This window comes from Phocoena sinus, chromosome 1 (assembly GCF_008692025.1).
Source record: "Phocoena sinus isolate mPhoSin1 chromosome 1, mPhoSin1.pri, whole genome shotgun sequence".
Classification (NCBI taxonomy): Eukaryota; Metazoa; Chordata; class Mammalia; order Artiodactyla; family Phocoenidae; genus Phocoena; species Phocoena sinus.
Window position 1 is genome coordinate 44,418,591 of NC_045763.1, and position 18,586 is coordinate 44,437,176.

Sequence of the window (18,586 nt, forward strand, 5' to 3'; positions counted from 1 at the left end):
TTAAAAATTTTTTCCTGAATTGTACATAACTTTAAGTAATAGTGTTCGTTAATGTTACTTGTATCTGTTGTTGCAGAGCTCCCTTTTACCCTCAAAAGTGTAAACTAAAAATGGAATTATGTATGCCCATGTAGGTCTTAAAATATTTCTTTTTCAAGCTTAAATTTCTTAGGTTAAAGCTATGATAGAAATAATTTACAAATGGAATTTTAAAGCTATTATCTTACTTAAATCCAATTTAGACTTTAATTCTCTTACTATTGTATGTAGTTTGTCCTTTCTTTTTTTTCTTAAGGAAAACTTGGAGTTAGAGAGAATTAGGTCTTCCAGTTCTTACTTTCTCTTACTAAGTTGACTCTGATCAAATTACTTAATATTTCTCGGACTCAATTTCCTCTCCTGAAAAATGGGGATGACAGTATTACAATATAGGATATGATTTGCTGATGTGTAGTAAATATTAGATTCATTCCCTCTTCATCCCCTCCACCTTTTTTATCCCAGGATCTGAAATGAGTATATGTTGTGACCCGTTGGGTAAGATAGTTGGTCCTAAGCTTTAATCATCTTGCTTTTCATTTTATTTACAGGCGATTAGATTTTAGGTATGATCAGAATATTTTAAAAGTATTTATGAAAATCCTCTATTTTTTTCTTGTTGAAGGAAAAGTCTGATCCAAGAGGCTGTTTGTTGTCCTTGTAAGAACCTTTATAGGAAATGTTTGAAGCCCTGAAACTAATCCTCATGGACTTACTAGTCAGTGTTATTACCAGTAATTGTAATAACAATTCAGTAATTAGAAATTAATTCTATTTTCCTCTTTTCAGCAACTTCTTCAAATAGTGAAGCAGAAAACCAATCAAAATTCAGTGGACACTACTTTGAAGTTTACTTTGAGTGCACTTTGGAACCTCACAGATGAATCTCCAACCACTTGCAGACACTTTATTGAAAATCAAGGGTTGGAACTCTTCATGAGGGTTCTAGAGGTTAGAATGGGAATTTAGCCTACAGTTTTTGACATTCATTTATTGATTGATTTGAGCATTTATTTATTATATTTGGTTCTTTAGTTATAGGTTTCTCGTTCTTTTTACAGTCATTCCCAACTGAGTCATCCATTCAACAGAAAGTCCTAGGACTTTTGGTAAGATATAAGTATTTCCTGCTAATTTCAAGCTGTAATTATTTTCCATCTGAGGTAATACATAGAAAGATGCTACTCTATTTGTAAACACTTAATGACGTTAGAAAATATATATAATTTAATTAAGGGAAAAAAGCAGGCTACAAAATTATATATACATATTAAGGTTTTCACCACACTAAAAGGAAAAATATAAATTACATACTTTTATTTATATATTTTGGTATAGTACAAAGCTTCACTGTGAGCGTATTTTACTTGTATAATCAGAAAAAAAAATCTCATGAAAAATGTCACTAACCTACAAGTGTCCTTAGATTCTTTTTTTTTTTTTTTTTTATTGTGGCTCACGGGGCTAGGTGCTCCGCAGCATGTGGGAACTTCCCAGACCAGGACTCGAACCCGTGTCCCCTGCATCAGCAGGCAGATTCTCAACCACTGCACCACCAGGGAAGCCCATCCTTAGATTCTATGTTTGGTAATTGATAATTACCGCTTAAACAACTGTTTAACAAATCAGATGTTCCATAAATATACTGGATATATGTTAAAGTGAGCCCTCTAGGATTTTGAGACAAAGGTGAGGATCAGATATTTTATCACCTTTAATCACTGCAACAGGAAAAGTACCCGTATGGTAAAGCCCATTTCAAAGCAGACCTCTGCTCTCGAGGAATTAGATCACAGGAGGCATAGATTAGTATTTGTTTTCTAGATGCAGGAGTATGAAAGATGGATTTTGGGGAAAGCTGAGGGCTGGCATTTAAGGAAGACTATCTATTTACTGTAGTTTTAGTTATATAAAGCAGAAAATGTAAAACTACCTAAATGCCCAGTAATAGAGAAGTATTAAGTAAATTATAGTATTTGAGTGTTTTATTCTGGGTTTGTAGATTATTAGATACAGAATTCGACTCAAGTCATTATAAAAGGAAAAAGGGAATTGATTTTAAATATTCAGAGAGATCTTATAGGGCTTTAAAAATGCTTTTTAAAAAAATTTCATAAAGAATACATGCTGGGGACTTCCCTGGTGGTGCACTGGTTTAAAATCCACCTGCCAATGCAGGGGACATGGGTTCGAGCCCTGGTCTGGGAAGATCCCACATGCCTCAGAGCAACTAAACCCATGTGCCACAACTACTGAGCCTGCGCTCTAGAGTCCTTACGCCACAGCTACTGAAGCCCACATGCCTAGAGCCCACGCTCTGCAACAAGAGAAGCCACCGCAATGAGAAGCCCGTGCACCTCAACGAAGAGTAGCCCCCGCTTACCGCAACTAGAGAAAGCCTGCGTGCAGCAACAAAGACCCAACAGCCAAAAACAAATAAATAAATAATTTTTTTTTTTAAAAAAAGGAATACATGCTTATTGTAGCTAGTGAAACAGTGCAAAATGTATTTTAAAAGTTTAAGGTTTTGTCCCCAACATCTCTTTATTTTCATCTCTGTGAGGTAATTAATATTAATACAACTTGGTGTGCTTCCTTCCATATCTTTCTCCATTACTTTGTGATTGAATTTTTTCAATAATTTATTTTGAGATATAGACTCTAATTTAATTTTTCATGGTCAGAGAACATACTTTGTTTTAAGTCCTTTTGAATTTATTGAGACTTGTGTGTGGCCCAGGATATGGTCTATCCTGGTAAGTATTCCCTGTGCACTTGATAAGAATGTATATTCAGGGCTTCCCTGGTGGCGCAGTGGTTGAGAGTCCGCCTGCCAATGCAGGGGACACGGGTTTGTGCCCTGGTCCGGGAAGATCTCACCTGTCGCGGAGCGGCTAGGCCCGTGAGCCATGGCCGCTGAGCCTGTGTGTCCGGAGCCTGTGCTCCGCAATGGGAGAGGCCTGAGAGGCCCGCGTACCGCAAAAAAAAACAAAAAAAAAACAAAAAAAAAGAATGTATAATCTGCTATTGTTAGAGTGTTCTATAAATGTCAGTTGGGTCTAGTAGGTTGATATTATTCAAGTCTACCACAGACTTACTGATTTTCTGCCTACTTGTTCTAGCAATTATCATATTCTATCAGTTTCTGCTTCCTATATTTTGAAGTTCTGTTATTAAGTTCATAAACAGAGTTGCTATGCCCTCTTAATTGACCCCTTTATCATTATGAAATGACCTGGTATATTCTTTACTTTGAAATCTCCTTTGTCTCCTTAATATAGCTATTCCAGCTTTCTTTTGAATAATGTTACCATGATTTATCTTTTTCCATCCTTTTACTTTTAACCTATATTTGTCTTTATATTTAAAGTGTGTTTCTTATTGACAGCATATACTTTGCACCCTGCTTTTTTATCCAATATGAGAACCCGTGTCCCCTGCATCAGCAGGCAGACTCTCAACCGCTGCACCACTAGGGAAGCCCTTGACTTACTTTTAAACAGTTTGATCCTATTTGATCTTGCTTTTTTTTATTATTAAAAGTTTGCCGTATTTTTCTGTTGAACCAAGTACTACCTCCCAATTACAGTTAGATTTTATGCATTACAAACGTTAGCACAGTTAGCATCACCTCATTGACAACTGAATAATAAATCAAACTAGGTCCCAGCGGTTATGTCCACATCTAGGTTGTTAGGGTGATCAGAACTCTTATTTGTTTGCTTTAGCTTTTAATCCTTGGTTATATCTCCAAATACGAAAGAGCTGAGAGGCTCCTGCTGTCCCAACAAAGAAATTAACAGCAAACAGACTCCAGTTTTGGGGAATAATTACAAGTGAGTATCTTGACCAAATAAACCTCGTAGCCATCAAAACAGCAGATTGGGCTGTGCTGAGTTTTTCTGCAGGTCTGACCATGTCAGCCAATCCAGTACACACCAACCCCCATTTCATAATTGGAGCCCAGAAAAATACTGTTCTGGGGCCTGCTGGTTGGTTGTACAGCGGCCTCAATTTCTCAGGCAGGAGGAGCTCCACTTTGTCAAGTACCCGGTGGTAGGTGCCCCGCAGACCCCGGGCGCCGGCGGCTGACATTTCCGCAGATGAGTGATCGTGGGCAGCCAGGTGGGGCAGCGGCCGCATGCTCGTCCCTAGCTGGTAATGAAGGGCAGCTGGTCACTTGCCCCTGCCTCAATGCCTTGCGCCCTCCTCTCCCCCAGGGTTCCCTTCCCGCAGCTCAGCCTGCTCCGCTGAGAACCACCCGGTGGCCCATGCCCAGAGAAGGTTGTGAGGGCGGAGCTGATCTTGCTTTTATGATCTATTAGGAGGATCCAGAGCAGTGCTGAGGCTAGGGTTGATTATTCTGTACTGCTGAAACAAGACCTTCCTGAGTACTCTGCTCAATGCCCTGTGAATGAAGAGTTTTTCCAGAATGGATGGTGAGAACAGGCACTATTCCTGGCCCTTTGTGAGTGCTGGGAACTTTAATCTTTTTGATGGCTCTTTTTCTTCCCTCAAATAGTTTCCTCACAGTCATGCTCTGATCAGTACTCTGCTGAATAGAGTGCTACTCCCTGCGGCTCTCTGGATTCTCTCCATGTACATTGTCTTCTCTCTGGTACTCTGTCCTATGAATTGCCTTGGTCTCCCTGGACTCTCAGCTCCATCTCTTCAACTCCATGAGCCCACTGGGCTCTGCTTTTAGTTCTGTATCCCTGTGCCACAGCCTGGAAACTCTCTCAAGGCAGCATCTCACCTTGTTTGTTTTCCATCTCTAAACGTCACTGTTCTTTATTACCTAATGTCTAGTATCTTGAAAACTTGTTTCATGGTGTGTTTTTTCAGTTGTTTTAGAATGGAGGGTAAATCTGGCCCCTTTTAGTCCATCTTGGCCAGAAGCAAGAGTACTCATCAATCTTTCATTAAATAGATTTAAGAATGAGAAATTTGTCTTTTATACTTAGCCACGTATTTCTCATACTACTCTTTTTTTTTAAAAAACATTTAGTGTAGGTAAGCTGGCAATGAATTTTCATTTAGGTTTTGTTCATGTGAAAAAGTCTTTGATTTAATTTTCAAAAGATAAATTTTTGCTCACTATTGAAGTCCAAGTGGATATTTTTCTATTGGGTTTTGAGGTTTATAATTTTCATAAATTGAAAAAATGTTGGCCATTATTTCTTCAAATATATTTTTCTGTACCCTCTCTTATCTCCTCTCTTTCTGAGACTCCAATTACAAGTATGTTAGATTGCTTAAAATTGTCTCAAAAGTCACAGAAATACTCTGCTGGCTTTTTTGGCAGGTTTCTTTCCTTTTTTCTTTCTGTGTTTTGACCTTGCTGTTTTCTATTACTGTTTTTTAGTTCGCTGATTATTTTTTTCCTGCAACATATCATCTGCTGTTAATCTCATCCAGTATATTTTTCATTTCAGGTACATGTATATATTATTTCTAGAAGTTACATTTAGATCTTTTTTATATCTTCATTTTTTTCTCCTCAAGCTTATATTTTTCTTTCATTCGTGTCATATTTATAACATTTATAATAGCTGTGTTTTTAAATTAATTAATTTTATTTTTTTGGCTGTGTTGGGTCTTTGTTGCTGCGCATGGGCTTTCTCTAGTCACGGTAAGTGGGGGCTACTCTCTGTTGCAGTGCTCAGGCTTCTCATTGCTGTGGCTTCTCTTGTTGTGGAGCATAGGCTCTAGGCACATGGGCTTCAGTAGTTGTGGCATGTAGGCTCAGTAGTTGTGGCGCACGGGTTTCGTTTCTCCGTGGCATGTGGGATCTTCCTGGACCAGGGCTCAAACCCATGTCCCCTGCATTGGCAGGCAGATTCTTAACCAGTGTGCCACCAGGCAAGTCCCTATAATAACTGTTTTAAATCCTTGTCTACTGATTGTATTATCCCTGTCATTTCTGGGTCTATTTTTATTGATTGACTTTTCTCCTGTTTAAGGATCATGTTTTTCTGACTCTTTGTATGCCTGGTAATTTTTAGTTGGTTGCAGTCATTGTGAAATTTAATTTACTTTGTTGATTAGTAGTTTTGTTGTTTTCCTTTAAAGAATCTTGGACTTTGTGCTGGCATTCAGTTAAGCTACTCACGGATCAAGTTGTTCCATTCAAAGCTTATTTACAGGCATACCTCATGTTATGCACTTCACAAATACTGTGTTTTTTACAAATTGAAGGTTCGTGGCAACTATGTGTCGAACAAGTCTGTCTGCACCATTTTTCCAACAGCATTAACTCACGTTGTATTTCTGTGTCACATTTTGATAATTCTTGCAACATTTCAGAATTTTTCATTAGGATTATATTTGTTATGGTGATCTCTGATCAGTGATGTTTGTTTGACGTTACTACTGTAACTTGCTGAAGGGCTCAGATAATGGTTAGAATTTTTTAGCAATAAATATTTTTTAATTAAGGTATTTACATTGTTTTTTTTAAGACGTTATGCTTTTGCACGCTTAATAGACTACAATATAGTATAAACATAACTTTTTATGCACTGGAAACCAAGAAACTTGGGTGGCTCACTTGATTGCAATATTTGCTTTATTGTGGTTGTCTGAAATCAAAGCCACAATATCTCCAAGGTATGCCTGTATTTGCTTTGTTAAAGTGGCTTCAGTTCAAACTTTACCCTACTACTTTATCCTAGTCACCCCACTACTATCAAATGTTTTGTTTATTATGAGATCTCTTCACTCTGGCTAGTGAGAATGTGAATTATTCCTAACCCTGCGTGACTTTGGGATTTATTCACATACTGCTTTCTGGTGGTTCTTTCCCTGGCCTCATGGAGTTTCACTCCATATCAGTACTCAGCCATAGATTTTAAGGGATCCCTCTGCAGATGTCTTTCCTCTCTTTCTCTTTCTCTGGAACTTTTTCCTCTACATTGCTTTGTTCTGCAAATTTTTGCTGCCTTGGCCACCCTGAAGACTGATCTCTGTCTCCTCAACTCAGCAAAACTGCCAACTCTTTAGGTTCCCCTTATATGCGTAGCAATCTAGAAACTGCCCCATTTGAATATCTTCTCTCAGGGATTACATTCCTGTATAGCTAGTTGTCTGCTGTCTGAAAACAGTTCTCTTATATATTTTGTCTGATTTTCCAGTAACTTGTTTATGGCAAGAAAGGATGGTCATAATTCTTTTGATGCTCTATTCCAAATCTTTCCTTATCTGTTGTTTTTTGTTTTAATGGTGTTGTCTTTTGCATTTTCATGTGTATGTGTATGTGTGTGTGTTTAACTTTTTAAAATCAGGTACTATCTTATATTACATGAGGTTCTTGGGAGAGTCTAATTTTCTACTGTATTTGATGATTTCACTCATTATGGATTGTTTTCATTGTGAATTGTAATTTACCACCATCTGTGGGGCTTTGAGTACAAGGTGTGTCCTTCTCAGAGGGTCTTTATATTTCTTTCTATCAAGCTTCCCCAAGCTTGAAGGAGACAGAGGACTATCTTTTTTTAATTTGTTTATTTTAAAAGGCATATCTATCTTTCCTTTTCTTGTCACTGTAAAATGATACATGCTGTGTTAAAAAAACATAAATAGGGAAGAGTATAAAAAATGAATGTGAGAGCTTCCCTGGTGGTGCAGTGGATAAGAATCTGCCTGCCAATGCAGGGGACACAGGTTCAATCCCTGGTCCAGGAGGATCCCACGTGCCACAGAGCAACTAAGCCCGTGCACCGCAACTACTGAGCCTGTGCTCTAGAGCCCGCGAGCCACAACTACTGAAGCCCGCGTGCCTAGAGCCCATGCTCCGCAACAAGAGAAGCCACCACAATGAGAAGCCCGAGCACCACAATGAAGAGTAGCCCCCGCTCACCACAACTAGAGAAAGCCCACACGCAGCAACGAAGACCCAACGCAGCCAAAAATAGATAATTAATTTTTTAAAAATGAATGTGAAATTCCTTTTCTTGTTTGAATATGTGAGATTAGAGAGGGGCATAGGAGACATTGATTTATCACTAATGCTGATGGAAAGGTACAGGATTATACACATTCATGTAGTGAGTAAAGTTACACTTGTCTCTTCCATCCTCACTCTTCCATGATTGGAAAAGAAAACTTGTTAGTCGTTACAGAGAATACATTTGGACACGATAGCTTTCATTTTCATTTGTTATAGAATGACAAGCTAGGGAGTGAATAGTTTCTTACCAATGAAAAGGCCAGGATTTTTTGTTCCTAAGAAATGGAATCAGTGTGTTAGGAAGAGAATTATGATTTCATAGTAGATCAAATGAAGTTTTAAGAATGAGGATTAGGGACTTCCCTGGTGGTCCAGTGGTTAAGAATCTGCATTCCAGTGCATGGGATACAGGTTCGATCCCTGATTGGGGAACTAGGATCCCACATGCCATGGCACAACTAAGCCCATGCGCCACAACTACTGAGCTCGCGTACCTCAATGAGAGAGCCCGCGTGCTGCAAACTACAGAGCCCACACACTCTGGAGCCTGCACACCACAGCTACAGAGCCCGCCTGCCACAACTAGAGAGCCCGTGCACCGCAACTACTGAGCCCACTCACCAGAACTAGAAAGAGATGCCTAGGCGCTGCAACAAAGAGCCCGTACGCCACAATGAAAAATCCCGCATGCCTCAACGAAGATCCTGAATGCCGCAACTAAAACCTGACGCAGCCAGAAATAAATTAAATAAAGAATTAAAAAAAAAAGAATGAGGATTAATCTTCAGAGTAGTGAGATAAGTTGAATCTTAGATCGTTTTGGAGAAGATCAAGCACAATCTAAATTGGCCAGAGCCCAGATTACTTCTTTTTTATGTATCTATGTCAATCCCCTCTTTTACTGAGGTGTAATGCTTTGAAAGTTCTTGCCTTGTATTAGTTCCAATCTCTGGCCCTTACTTTTGCCCTTGCATATCTATTAAAACCCAGTTCTCTTGCCCCTGCAGGCCAGTGATAGCCTGTTATGCTCTAGTTTGATTCCCTGTTTACATTTTGTCCCACCAAAAAAGTTACATATATAAAGTTTGTTTGCCTGTTTTTACTCAGCACTCCTAGATATTTTATAGCAGGACATTTTTAGGTTATCTAGTTTACTGTTTTACCTGAAACAGAACTCGCTACTGTTTCTTTATTATTTTATTGTTTGGGGAGAAGAGGAATAAAATCACCTGTAATCCCACTGTGCTAACATAGCAACAATATTCGCTTTTGTCCATACATATTTAAATCGTTGCAGTGTCATTTAGCCATTTATTATACATATTATTTTAATTTTTATATCTTCTTTTTTTTCCAGAACAATATAGCTGAAGTACAAGAATTGCATTCTGAATTAATGTGGAAGGATTTTATAGACCACATCAGTAGCCTTCTACATAGTGTTGAAGTGGAAGTCAGTTACTTTGCAGCTGGGATTATTGCCCACTTAATATCTAGAGGAGAACAAGCTTGGACATTGAGTCGTAGCCAGAGGAATTCTCTTCTGGATGATCTGGTAGGGTAATTTGGTGTTTTTTGGAAGCATACAAACAACATTCATAATGGTTAAACTGTGAAACCCTCAAAATGCAATGCTAAATAAATACTGTAACCCTTTCTTGTGTGCTTTGTGTCTTTCAGCATTCAGCAATTTTGAAATGGCCAACTCCAGAGTGTGAGATGGTAGCATACAGGTAACTAGCAAGATAATTAATATCTAGTCATTTTGCTTGTGTAGAGGTCATTCCTATTAGATGTAGATTTTACCCTTTGGCATCTATCTTCATACTGGCTTTAAAATAAAGTATTTTAAATTTATTTTGCTACCTGTCATTCATCAGTCCTTCCTTCATTCTACATTTATTGAAAACAGGTGCCAAGGTCTTGTTCTATGCTCTTGAAATTCAAAGATGAGTAAGATATGGTGCCTCCATACAAGAACTTTACAGCCTAGTGATGGAAACCAAATGTAAATCAGAAATAATTCACTCCTATGCTAGTTATGTACATAGAATGCTCTGAACGTGCACTGGAAAATGGTAAAAAGCTTCCAGAGGAAGTAGATTGTGAGCTGAGTTTTGAGAGATAATTAAGTAGAGACAGAAGATTTTAGGTAGAGTATTAATGCAAGGAGGTCTAAAACGAGAACACATTTAGAGAACTAGAAATAGCACCTGATTTGTTCAGGGAAACAGTTTATAATAATTTACTGAAGAGCATACTAGATTCTAACTCTGTTTATGACAGTTAGGTGACTTGATAGATAAGTTACTAATATACCAGAAGTATTCCAGATTGCTGCATAAATATTATTATTGCAATTTATTTTGTTGTCTACTTTATAAATGCTGATGCTGCCAGCACTTTTGATTCCCACTTATGTTCTGTACATTTTTGGGCAGAAGACTTGTAGAAATAGAAAGGCTAATTCTAGAGCTCCGTCATGGTGTTGTTCTGGTTAGTTATCAACTAACTTCTCCTCATCTAAGTTTCCAAACCAAAGTCTGCGATTCTTCAAATGTGTATCTTCAAGACCAACAGGTGCTTTTGAGAAAAAATAAGTTGTTCTGATCGCCTTCCATCTTCTGTACCAAGACTTTTGTCTGAATATACTCGTTTATCAAATGGCTAAGACAAAGAAAAGACGTTCTATAGAAGCTCATTTATATTATAGTTTAAAAATAGCAGGATGAAATTTCTGTAGCAAAAAGCTCAGGAATCATTGCTTTAGAAAATGACACTAAGTATAGGATGTAACTTTTATTCTTTTCTTTGAACGTTTAGGTCCTTTAATCCATTTTTCCCATTACTTGGCTGTTTCACAACACCAGGAGTCCAGCTATGGGCAGTTTGGGCCATGCAGCATGTCTGCAGCAAGAATCGTATGTACCAAAAAGAGAACTGTGTTTTTCTTTTTCAAGTGAGATTCTCCTTGCACAGGAAAGCCATTTCTAAATTGTGTTTGATTTTTAAGGACACAGACTTTTAAAAATACAGTGTAAAGAGAATCTTAAGTTATGAACTAAATTTATACTTTCAGAATGAGCTTGGCAATATTAGAAATCAATGACAGTGGTGAATGAGACTTACACTGTTCTAAGAAAGAACTTCAGAAATCTTCATAGGAGTTTCTTGAGTCTTAGGCTGTGCATGCCTAGGGTGAGACTTCCTGAGGCCTGAAAAAGAACAAATACCAAGGAGCTGCTAACTGAACAACACATGGAGCTTACACAGGTTAGAAAATATTCAAATTCCAAACAGTGGAAAGAACTTAATACCCAGGACATTCACTACAGATGCCAGAAAAGATTAAACTAGCCCTAAATTAAAGGTTTCTCTAAGGCAACCCTGTGAAGCTTAAAAGCAAGTCTTAAAATGATCAAGCTGCTCTGCAAGTAAACTGTCTGTCAGAGAAAAACTAAGCACTCTGTTAAAAAAGACAACAAAATCTATACACTCAACAACATGTTTAGTTATATGGTAAGAGGAAAGATGCTAGAGGAAAGATGAAGCAGAAAAATATGACCCATAACCAGGAGAAAAATTAGACAATTGAAACAGATCCAGAAATGGTAGTGATGATGGAATTAGCAGGAAAAAAAATGCAAACTTTTTTTATAGATATGATCCAAGATTTTAAAGAAAACGTGAAATTAAGAGGAGGAAAAAAATAAAAATTTGACATGAAAAATATTTGGGTGAGCTTAAGAGTAGATACAAATAAGAAAAGATCGGTGAAATTGAATACACAGCAGTAGAAAATATCCAAACTGAAAGAAAGCTGGTTAAAACAAAATTAGAAAGCAAGAACACCAGAATTATCCTGATATCAATACCAGGCAAAGATATAAGAAAAGAAAATTACTGAACAATATCTCTCATGAGCATAGATGAGGAAATTCTTAAAAATTTTTTAACAAATGGAACCCAACAGTATATAAAAAGGACGAAGGAGGTTATTCCAGGAATGCAAAGTTGGTTTAACATTTGAAAGTCAATGTGTTTCATCCTATTACCAGACCAGGAAAGAAAAACCATCTGATCATCTCAGTAGATGCAGAAAGAGCATCTGAGGGTATCCTACAGCTAACATCAAAATTAATAGTGAAAAATTAAATGTGACTGTTTCCCCTCTAAGATCAGGAACAAGGCAAGGATGTCCAACCTCACTGCTATTGAACATTGTAATGATGGTTCTGTCCAGTGTGATCAGGAAAGAAACAGAAGGCATCCAGATTGGAAAGAATGAAGTAAAGCTGTTTTTATTCACAGGTGACGTGATATCTATGTAGAAAAATCCCATGAAATCTACAAGAGGGCAACTAGACTTAATAAGTGAGTTTAGCAAGGTTCCAGGATACAAGATCAATATACACAAATCAGATGCATTTCTTTATATTAGCCGCAACCAGTATAAATGAAAAAATGGCATTTACAGTTTTACCAAAAACTATGAAATACTTAGGGATATATCTGGCAAAGATGTACAAAACCTGTACACTGAGAAAAACAAAGCATTGCTGAGAGACATTAGAGAAGGCCTAACCTAACAGAAGGACGGCACTTATGAGTTGGAAGACTTAACTATTGTTAAAATGGCAATTCTCTCCAAATGTATTGTAGATTTATATAGTCCCAGTCAAAATCTTAGCAGTCTTAGCAGAAGAGAAATTCACAGGCTGATTCTGAAATTCATACAGAAATGCAAAGGACCTAGAATATTGAAACAACTTAGAAAAACGAAGAACAAAATTGGAGGAGTTATATACTACCTGACTTCAAGACATACTGTAGAGCTACAGTAATCAAGACAGGTGTTTTGTGGCTCCAAATGTGTGTTTTTTCCATACCTCATCAAGCAGTTCTCTAATTCTTAGCAGACACTGACTGGGTGTCCAACAAATTTAACTCAATTCTGACACTGTCTACTTGGAGATAGTGTCGGATCCCACAGGTTCAGGGCTCAATCCCACAATACTGCTGTCCCCACTTCAGATGCCAGTCCCAAGTTTATGTTGTTACCTGTGCTTCTGACTGACTAGCTGTAGATCTGAGGTTCCCACAACCCCCCCTCCTCTGGTTCAATTAATTTGCTAGAGCAGCTCACAGAACTCAGAGAAACGTTTAATTATATTTACCAGTTTATTATAAAGGATGCAGATGAGCAGCCAGATTAAGAGATACATAGGCCAGGGTTCTGAAGGATTCTGAGCACAGGAGCTTCTGTCCCCTTGGAACTAGGCTGTCCCACCATCCAGGCATGTGAGTGCATTCACCAACATGGTGAATGCTTCCTTGCCCTGAGAGACATTTTCATATGATAAACTGGACTAATTATTAATGACTGAATGAGACTCTAGTAATGTGCTAGTATCTGTTAACTGTTACAATCATTTTGTTTTAAGGGATCTGTCATCAAAGACCAGAAGATATAATAAGAACTATATTTGGTCTTTGTTCCTGGTTCTTAGCACAGAACTCCTCAAACCTTTATAATTTCCTGAGTGATAGGAGTGTCTTTTGTCATTCATAAGGATCCCCTTTTGACATACGGTAATGAGGTGACAGAGTGGGATGTCTCCCAGGGCAAGGCCACTGAGGTTTGCAGGCTTCCAGTAGATTTTGTAAGGCTCCAAAAGCAGAATGGTCTTAGGGTGAAGCCATATATTGCTCTTTAACTAAGAAATAATATCATCTCTTGCTCTGAGCCTTTTTTTTTTTTTTTTTGCATTACGCGGGCCTCTCACTGCTGTGGCCCCTCCCGCTGCAGAGCACAGGCTCCGGACGCGCAGGCCCAGCGGCCATGGCTCACGGGCCCAGCCGCTCCGCAGCATGTGGGATCCTCCCGGACCGGGGCACGAACCCATGTCCCCTGCATCGGCAGGCAGACTCTCAACCACTGCGCCACCAGGGAGGCCCCGCTCTGAGTCTTTTTTGATGTGTTAATGTCATATTGAATTTCTCTTATTACATAGCCTATTTATTCATTCCTGTACCCTCAGCTCCTGTTCCTCCTTCTCTTCATGTACACTCAAACTTTTCCACCTTTGGAAGGGACATTAATTTTGGCCACTGTGTTGGTCTAGATTGCCAACAGCAATACTAGTCTAGCAAGTGTCTCCCCCTCAGTCCGCTGTCATTCAGATAGGGTAAGATTACATAGGTGCAGAACTAGCAGGCTGTTTTTACCACGAGGCAATATAGTTGCATTCAGTGTTATTCCCAATTTTGCCAGATGGAATGAAGGCATAACCCAACCCATTAGGCCCTTGGGAATCCTGACAAAAAGAGTTTACAACATAGCTACAATTTCTTGCTTAGGAATCATCCCTGCTTCCAACATTTGTAGTTGCAGCCCTGGTTCTGTGACCACTGCACCAGGTAGGGGAATTAAAAAACGTTGTGATATGGGGAAGAAGAAGAAAAAAGTATAGTCATTATACCAGTATCCTCCCTTAGCAAGAATTACATAATCATATCAACATCCTTTCCCACTCCCTCTCCCCCAGGTTCCCCAGAAAAACAGGAGAATATTTAGTGGGGACGTTCTATCTATCTATCTATCTGGTTGTGCCGGGTCTTAATTGCAGCTCACCAGATCCTTGGTTGCAGCATGTGGGCTCCTTAGTTGCAGCTCCAGGGCTTCTTAGCTGCGGCATGTGGGCTCCTTAGTTGTGGCATGCAAACTCTTAGTTGTGGCCTGCATGTAAGACCTAGTTCCCTGACCAGGGATCAAACCCATGCCCCCTGCATTGGAAGTGCAGAGTCTTATCTACTGCTCCACCAGGGAAGTCCCTAGTGGGGACATTCTTTTAGCTCCACTCATATACTTGTGAAGGTGTAAAAGCTAGCCCTTCAGGCCTATATCTCCCCCCTCCCTCCCATCTCCGATTTTAGATAACTAGTGTTTTAATTGCCCATTCCAATTCTCTGTCAAACTATTACTCTGAGGAGGATGTCTCTCTGCCCATTGTTGGACACTGTAGGGATAGAAAACGTTTTCCTTGACTCTGGCGCTTTGTGCCTCAAAATGCAAGAGGAATATGTCTAGATTCAGTCCATTTCTGCACTGCTGCAGTTCCTCCATATCCACTCATCTCAGGGACTCAGGTGGCCACCTCAAGCAAGCACATTGGGATATCTGCTTGTCAGTTCCAGTCAGCTTCTGAACATGGAAGAGAGTTCTTCTGATGGGCACAGATATGTCCTGCCTTAATGACCAGGTTTCCATTGCCCTTGTATCCACCTACACGGCTAGACCATTGGCCACTGCCCATGAAAAAACCCAAACAGAGGCTTTTACCACTATTCAGTTTTTCATCCTTGGGAAAGGATGGGAAAACAGCGTGCAGTTCAGTCCACAGAGCTGTTTTGGTTTTACCTTTTTCAGTCAGAATGGTGGCCTTCCAAACAGGATGTTGTCTGTTTACCTTGGAACTGCTATCCATAAACCAAGCATCTGTTTGTTGGTTGTTGGAGAGCTGTTTATAGGGCACTGTCCAAGTGACTATACAATCTGGCAGCTCCTTGTGCAGTTCCAAAGTCAGTCCTAGGGACTGACTAGGGAGAAAGAGGCTCCCTGCTCATGAGTATCTCCTTGCATTCTCCAGGTAGCACGATCCTGTATAAACCAATTCCGTTTTATCATGGAACTCTTCTGGGCACTGCCATCCCCATTAGAGTGTTTCTCTGACACCACTCAAAACGTCCTGGGTATTTCAGGTTTGAAGATCGTTTTTTGTCCTTCAGTCATGAGGGTAGCTTCAATTAATGTCAAATAGCAAGGTAGTAAATGCCCCTCAAATGGAAATTCTCAAGTCCAAAGTCCCAGTAATCATCTCTGGTAGGCACTCACAGGCTTTTGCCATAAACCCCAGTCAGTCCTTCACATAGGGCTATGGCACAGAGAATTTGTCCCTACCAGCACTCCAGCTTCTATTCTACATTGCATTGGCTTGGGCAACCTTACTGGTTCCCATTTAGCATGCCCAATTAACATTGCTTGAAAGGTAGATTTACATGCTTTCTGTTTTATGATGTTAGATAGTGGAAACATTTCCCAGTCAATAAAATGTTCATTCTCATAATACCATCAGGTAAAAGAAATGTAACCACTTCACATAAAGTCTGTTCAACCATACCAATTCTCCTACAAACTTTTACCTTAATTCTTTTAACCCTTATATTCCTAACTGTAATCATCCACAGATGTTGGTCTTATAGTACTAGGTAGGAGAGTGTTCCCCAGCCAGACATAATACTCATTTCCGTAAAATATTGAGGCAAAGGAGACACAACTTCTTTACATAAAGTCTGTTTAAACATTCCAATTTTCAGGACTTCCCTGGTGATCCAGTGGTTGAGTATCTGCCTACCAATGCAGGGGATGTGGGTTCGGTCCCTGGTCGGGGAACTTAAGATCCCACATGCCTCAGGGCAACTAAGCCCGCAGGCTGTAGAGCCCATGGGCTGCAACTAAAACTCCGTACAGCCAAATAAATAAAAATTTTTAAAAAAAACACTCCCAACTTTCATAATCCTGTCAATCCTTACTTTTTTTTTTAAACTCTCTAATTGTAGCCCACATCAGGACTTCACCAGGAACTTCTCCACTTCCTAAGTTACCCACTCTTGTGCAAAAGGCTTTAAGTCCCCAGTAAGGAGTCAAGCCAAGGAATCCTGGCCTTTTGTCAATCTTTGCCTTGATTAGATAAAAAATTGCAGGTCAGGTTTGGAGTCATCTCTAAATTCCATTGGTTGGGACTTCCCTGGTGGCACAGTGGTTGAGACTCCATGCTCCCAGTGCAGGGGGCCCGGGTTTGATCCCTGGTTGGGCAACTAGATCCCACATGCATGCTGCAACTGGGAGTTTGCATGCCGCAACTAAGGGGCATGCCTGCTGCAACTAAGACCCAACACAGCCAAATAAATAAATATTTTTTTAAAAAAAAAACAAACATTGGGCTTCCCTGGTGGTGCAGTGGTTGAGAGTCCACCTGCCGATGCAGGGGACACGAGTTCGTGCCCCGGTCCGGGAAGATCCCACATGCCGTGGAGCGGCTGGGCCCGTGAGCCATGGCCGCTGAGCCTGCGCGTCCGGAGCCTGTGCTCTGCAACGGGAGAGGCCCCCGTACCGCAAAAAAATAAAATTAAATTAAAAAAACATTTAACAAAACTCTTAAAAACATAAATAAATAAAAAAATTAATTCCATTGGTAACTTTTACTGTTAGTAACTGATTGCAGCACAGCTGCTACTCCACATCATGGAGTAGCCACCCAAGAACCAGAGGTTCCTTGTCCCTCACCTTTTTATCCTTTCTGTTCCCTAACCACATGTTTCCATAAGCCAGGACCAGGATAGCAAATCCCACTTCTGACACCAATTCTGATATGTGTTTTTTCCACATCCCACCTAAAAGTTCTCCATTTCTCAGCCGACACTGACTGGGTGTCCTACAAATTTAGTTCAATTCTGACACTGTTTACCTTGAGATAGTGTCAGATTCCACAAGTTAAGGGCTCAGTCCCACAAAACTGCCCTCACTTCAGACACCAATTGGAAGTCCAGGCATAAACGTAAGAATTGAACAATTGACCAGAATAGAGAGTACAGAAACAGACCTATACACATATGGTTAGTTAGGTTTTTTTTGTTCTTTTTTTTTCTCTGTACACTTTGGCTTTTTTTTTTTTTTTTTTAGGCGGTACGCGGACCTCTCACTGTCGTGGCCTCTCCTGTTGCGGAGCACAGGCTCCGGACGCACAGGCCTAGCGGCCATGGCTCACGGGCCCAGCCGCTCTGCGGCCTGTGGGATCTTCCCAGACCGGGTCACAAACCCGTGTCCCCTGCATCAGCAGGTGGACTCTCAACCACTGCGCCACCAGGGAAGCCCCTGGTTAGTTAGTTTTTGATATAAGTTCAAAGCAATTCAATAGAGGAGTAAGAGTCTTTTCAACAAACAGTACTGCATCAAGTGTATCTCTATCTGCAAAAAAAAAAAAGAACTTTGATTCATACTTTGTATACAAAAATTAACTCTTGGGACTTCCCTGGTGATCCATTGGCTAAGACTCCAAGCTCCCAGTGCAGGGGGCCCAGGTTTGGTCCCTGGTTGGAGAACTAGATCCTGCATGCACGCTGCAACTAAGAGTCCACATACCACAAGAAGCCCACATGCCACAACTAAAGATCCTACATGCCACACCTAAGTCCTGGCACAGCCAAAATAAATAAGTAATTTTTAAAATTTTAACTCTTAATGGATCATAAGTCTAAATATGAAACCAAAAACTATTAAAAGTTTCTACAAGAAAATGTGACACAATATTTGTAACCTTGTCTTAGGCAGATTTTTTTTTTTATTTAACATCTGTATTGGAGTATAATTACTTTACAATGGTGTGTTAGTTTCTGCTGTATAACAAAGTGGGTCAGCTATACATATACATATATCCCTATATCTCCTCCCTCTTGTGTCTCCCTCCTAACCTACCTATCTCACCCCTCTAGATGGACATGGCACAAAGCATGGAGCTGATATCCCTGTGCTATGCGGCT

General features: G+C 39.8%; 2 protein-coding genes across 4 annotated transcripts in view; one reads left to right on the plus strand and one right to left on the minus strand.

Moving 5' to 3' along the window:
* Window positions 1–18,586, plus strand: part of ZYG11B (zyg-11 family member B, cell cycle regulator) — a 77,527-nt gene that overhangs the window by 49,692 nt on the left and 9,249 nt on the right. For all 3 annotated transcript variants that reach the window (XM_032640094.1, XM_032640098.1, XM_032640108.1), the window contains 5 exons: window positions 829–990; window positions 1,101–1,148; window positions 9,345–9,542; window positions 9,668–9,720; window positions 10,811–10,908. In XM_032640094.1, coding sequence (XP_032495985.1) covers window positions 829–990; window positions 1,101–1,148; window positions 9,345–9,542; window positions 9,668–9,720; window positions 10,811–10,908 — 559 coding nt within the window. The remainder of the gene's footprint in view (window positions 1–828; window positions 991–1,100; window positions 1,149–9,344; window positions 9,543–9,667; window positions 9,721–10,810; window positions 10,909–18,586) is intronic.
* LOC116757811 (mitochondrial pyruvate carrier 2-like) lies at window positions 3,636–4,134 on the minus strand. The gene has a single exon (XM_032640121.1). It carries the CDS (start codon window positions 4,132–4,134, stop codon window positions 3,751–3,753), a length of 384 nt encoding a protein of 127 aa, XP_032496012.1. The 3' UTR covers window positions 3,636–3,750.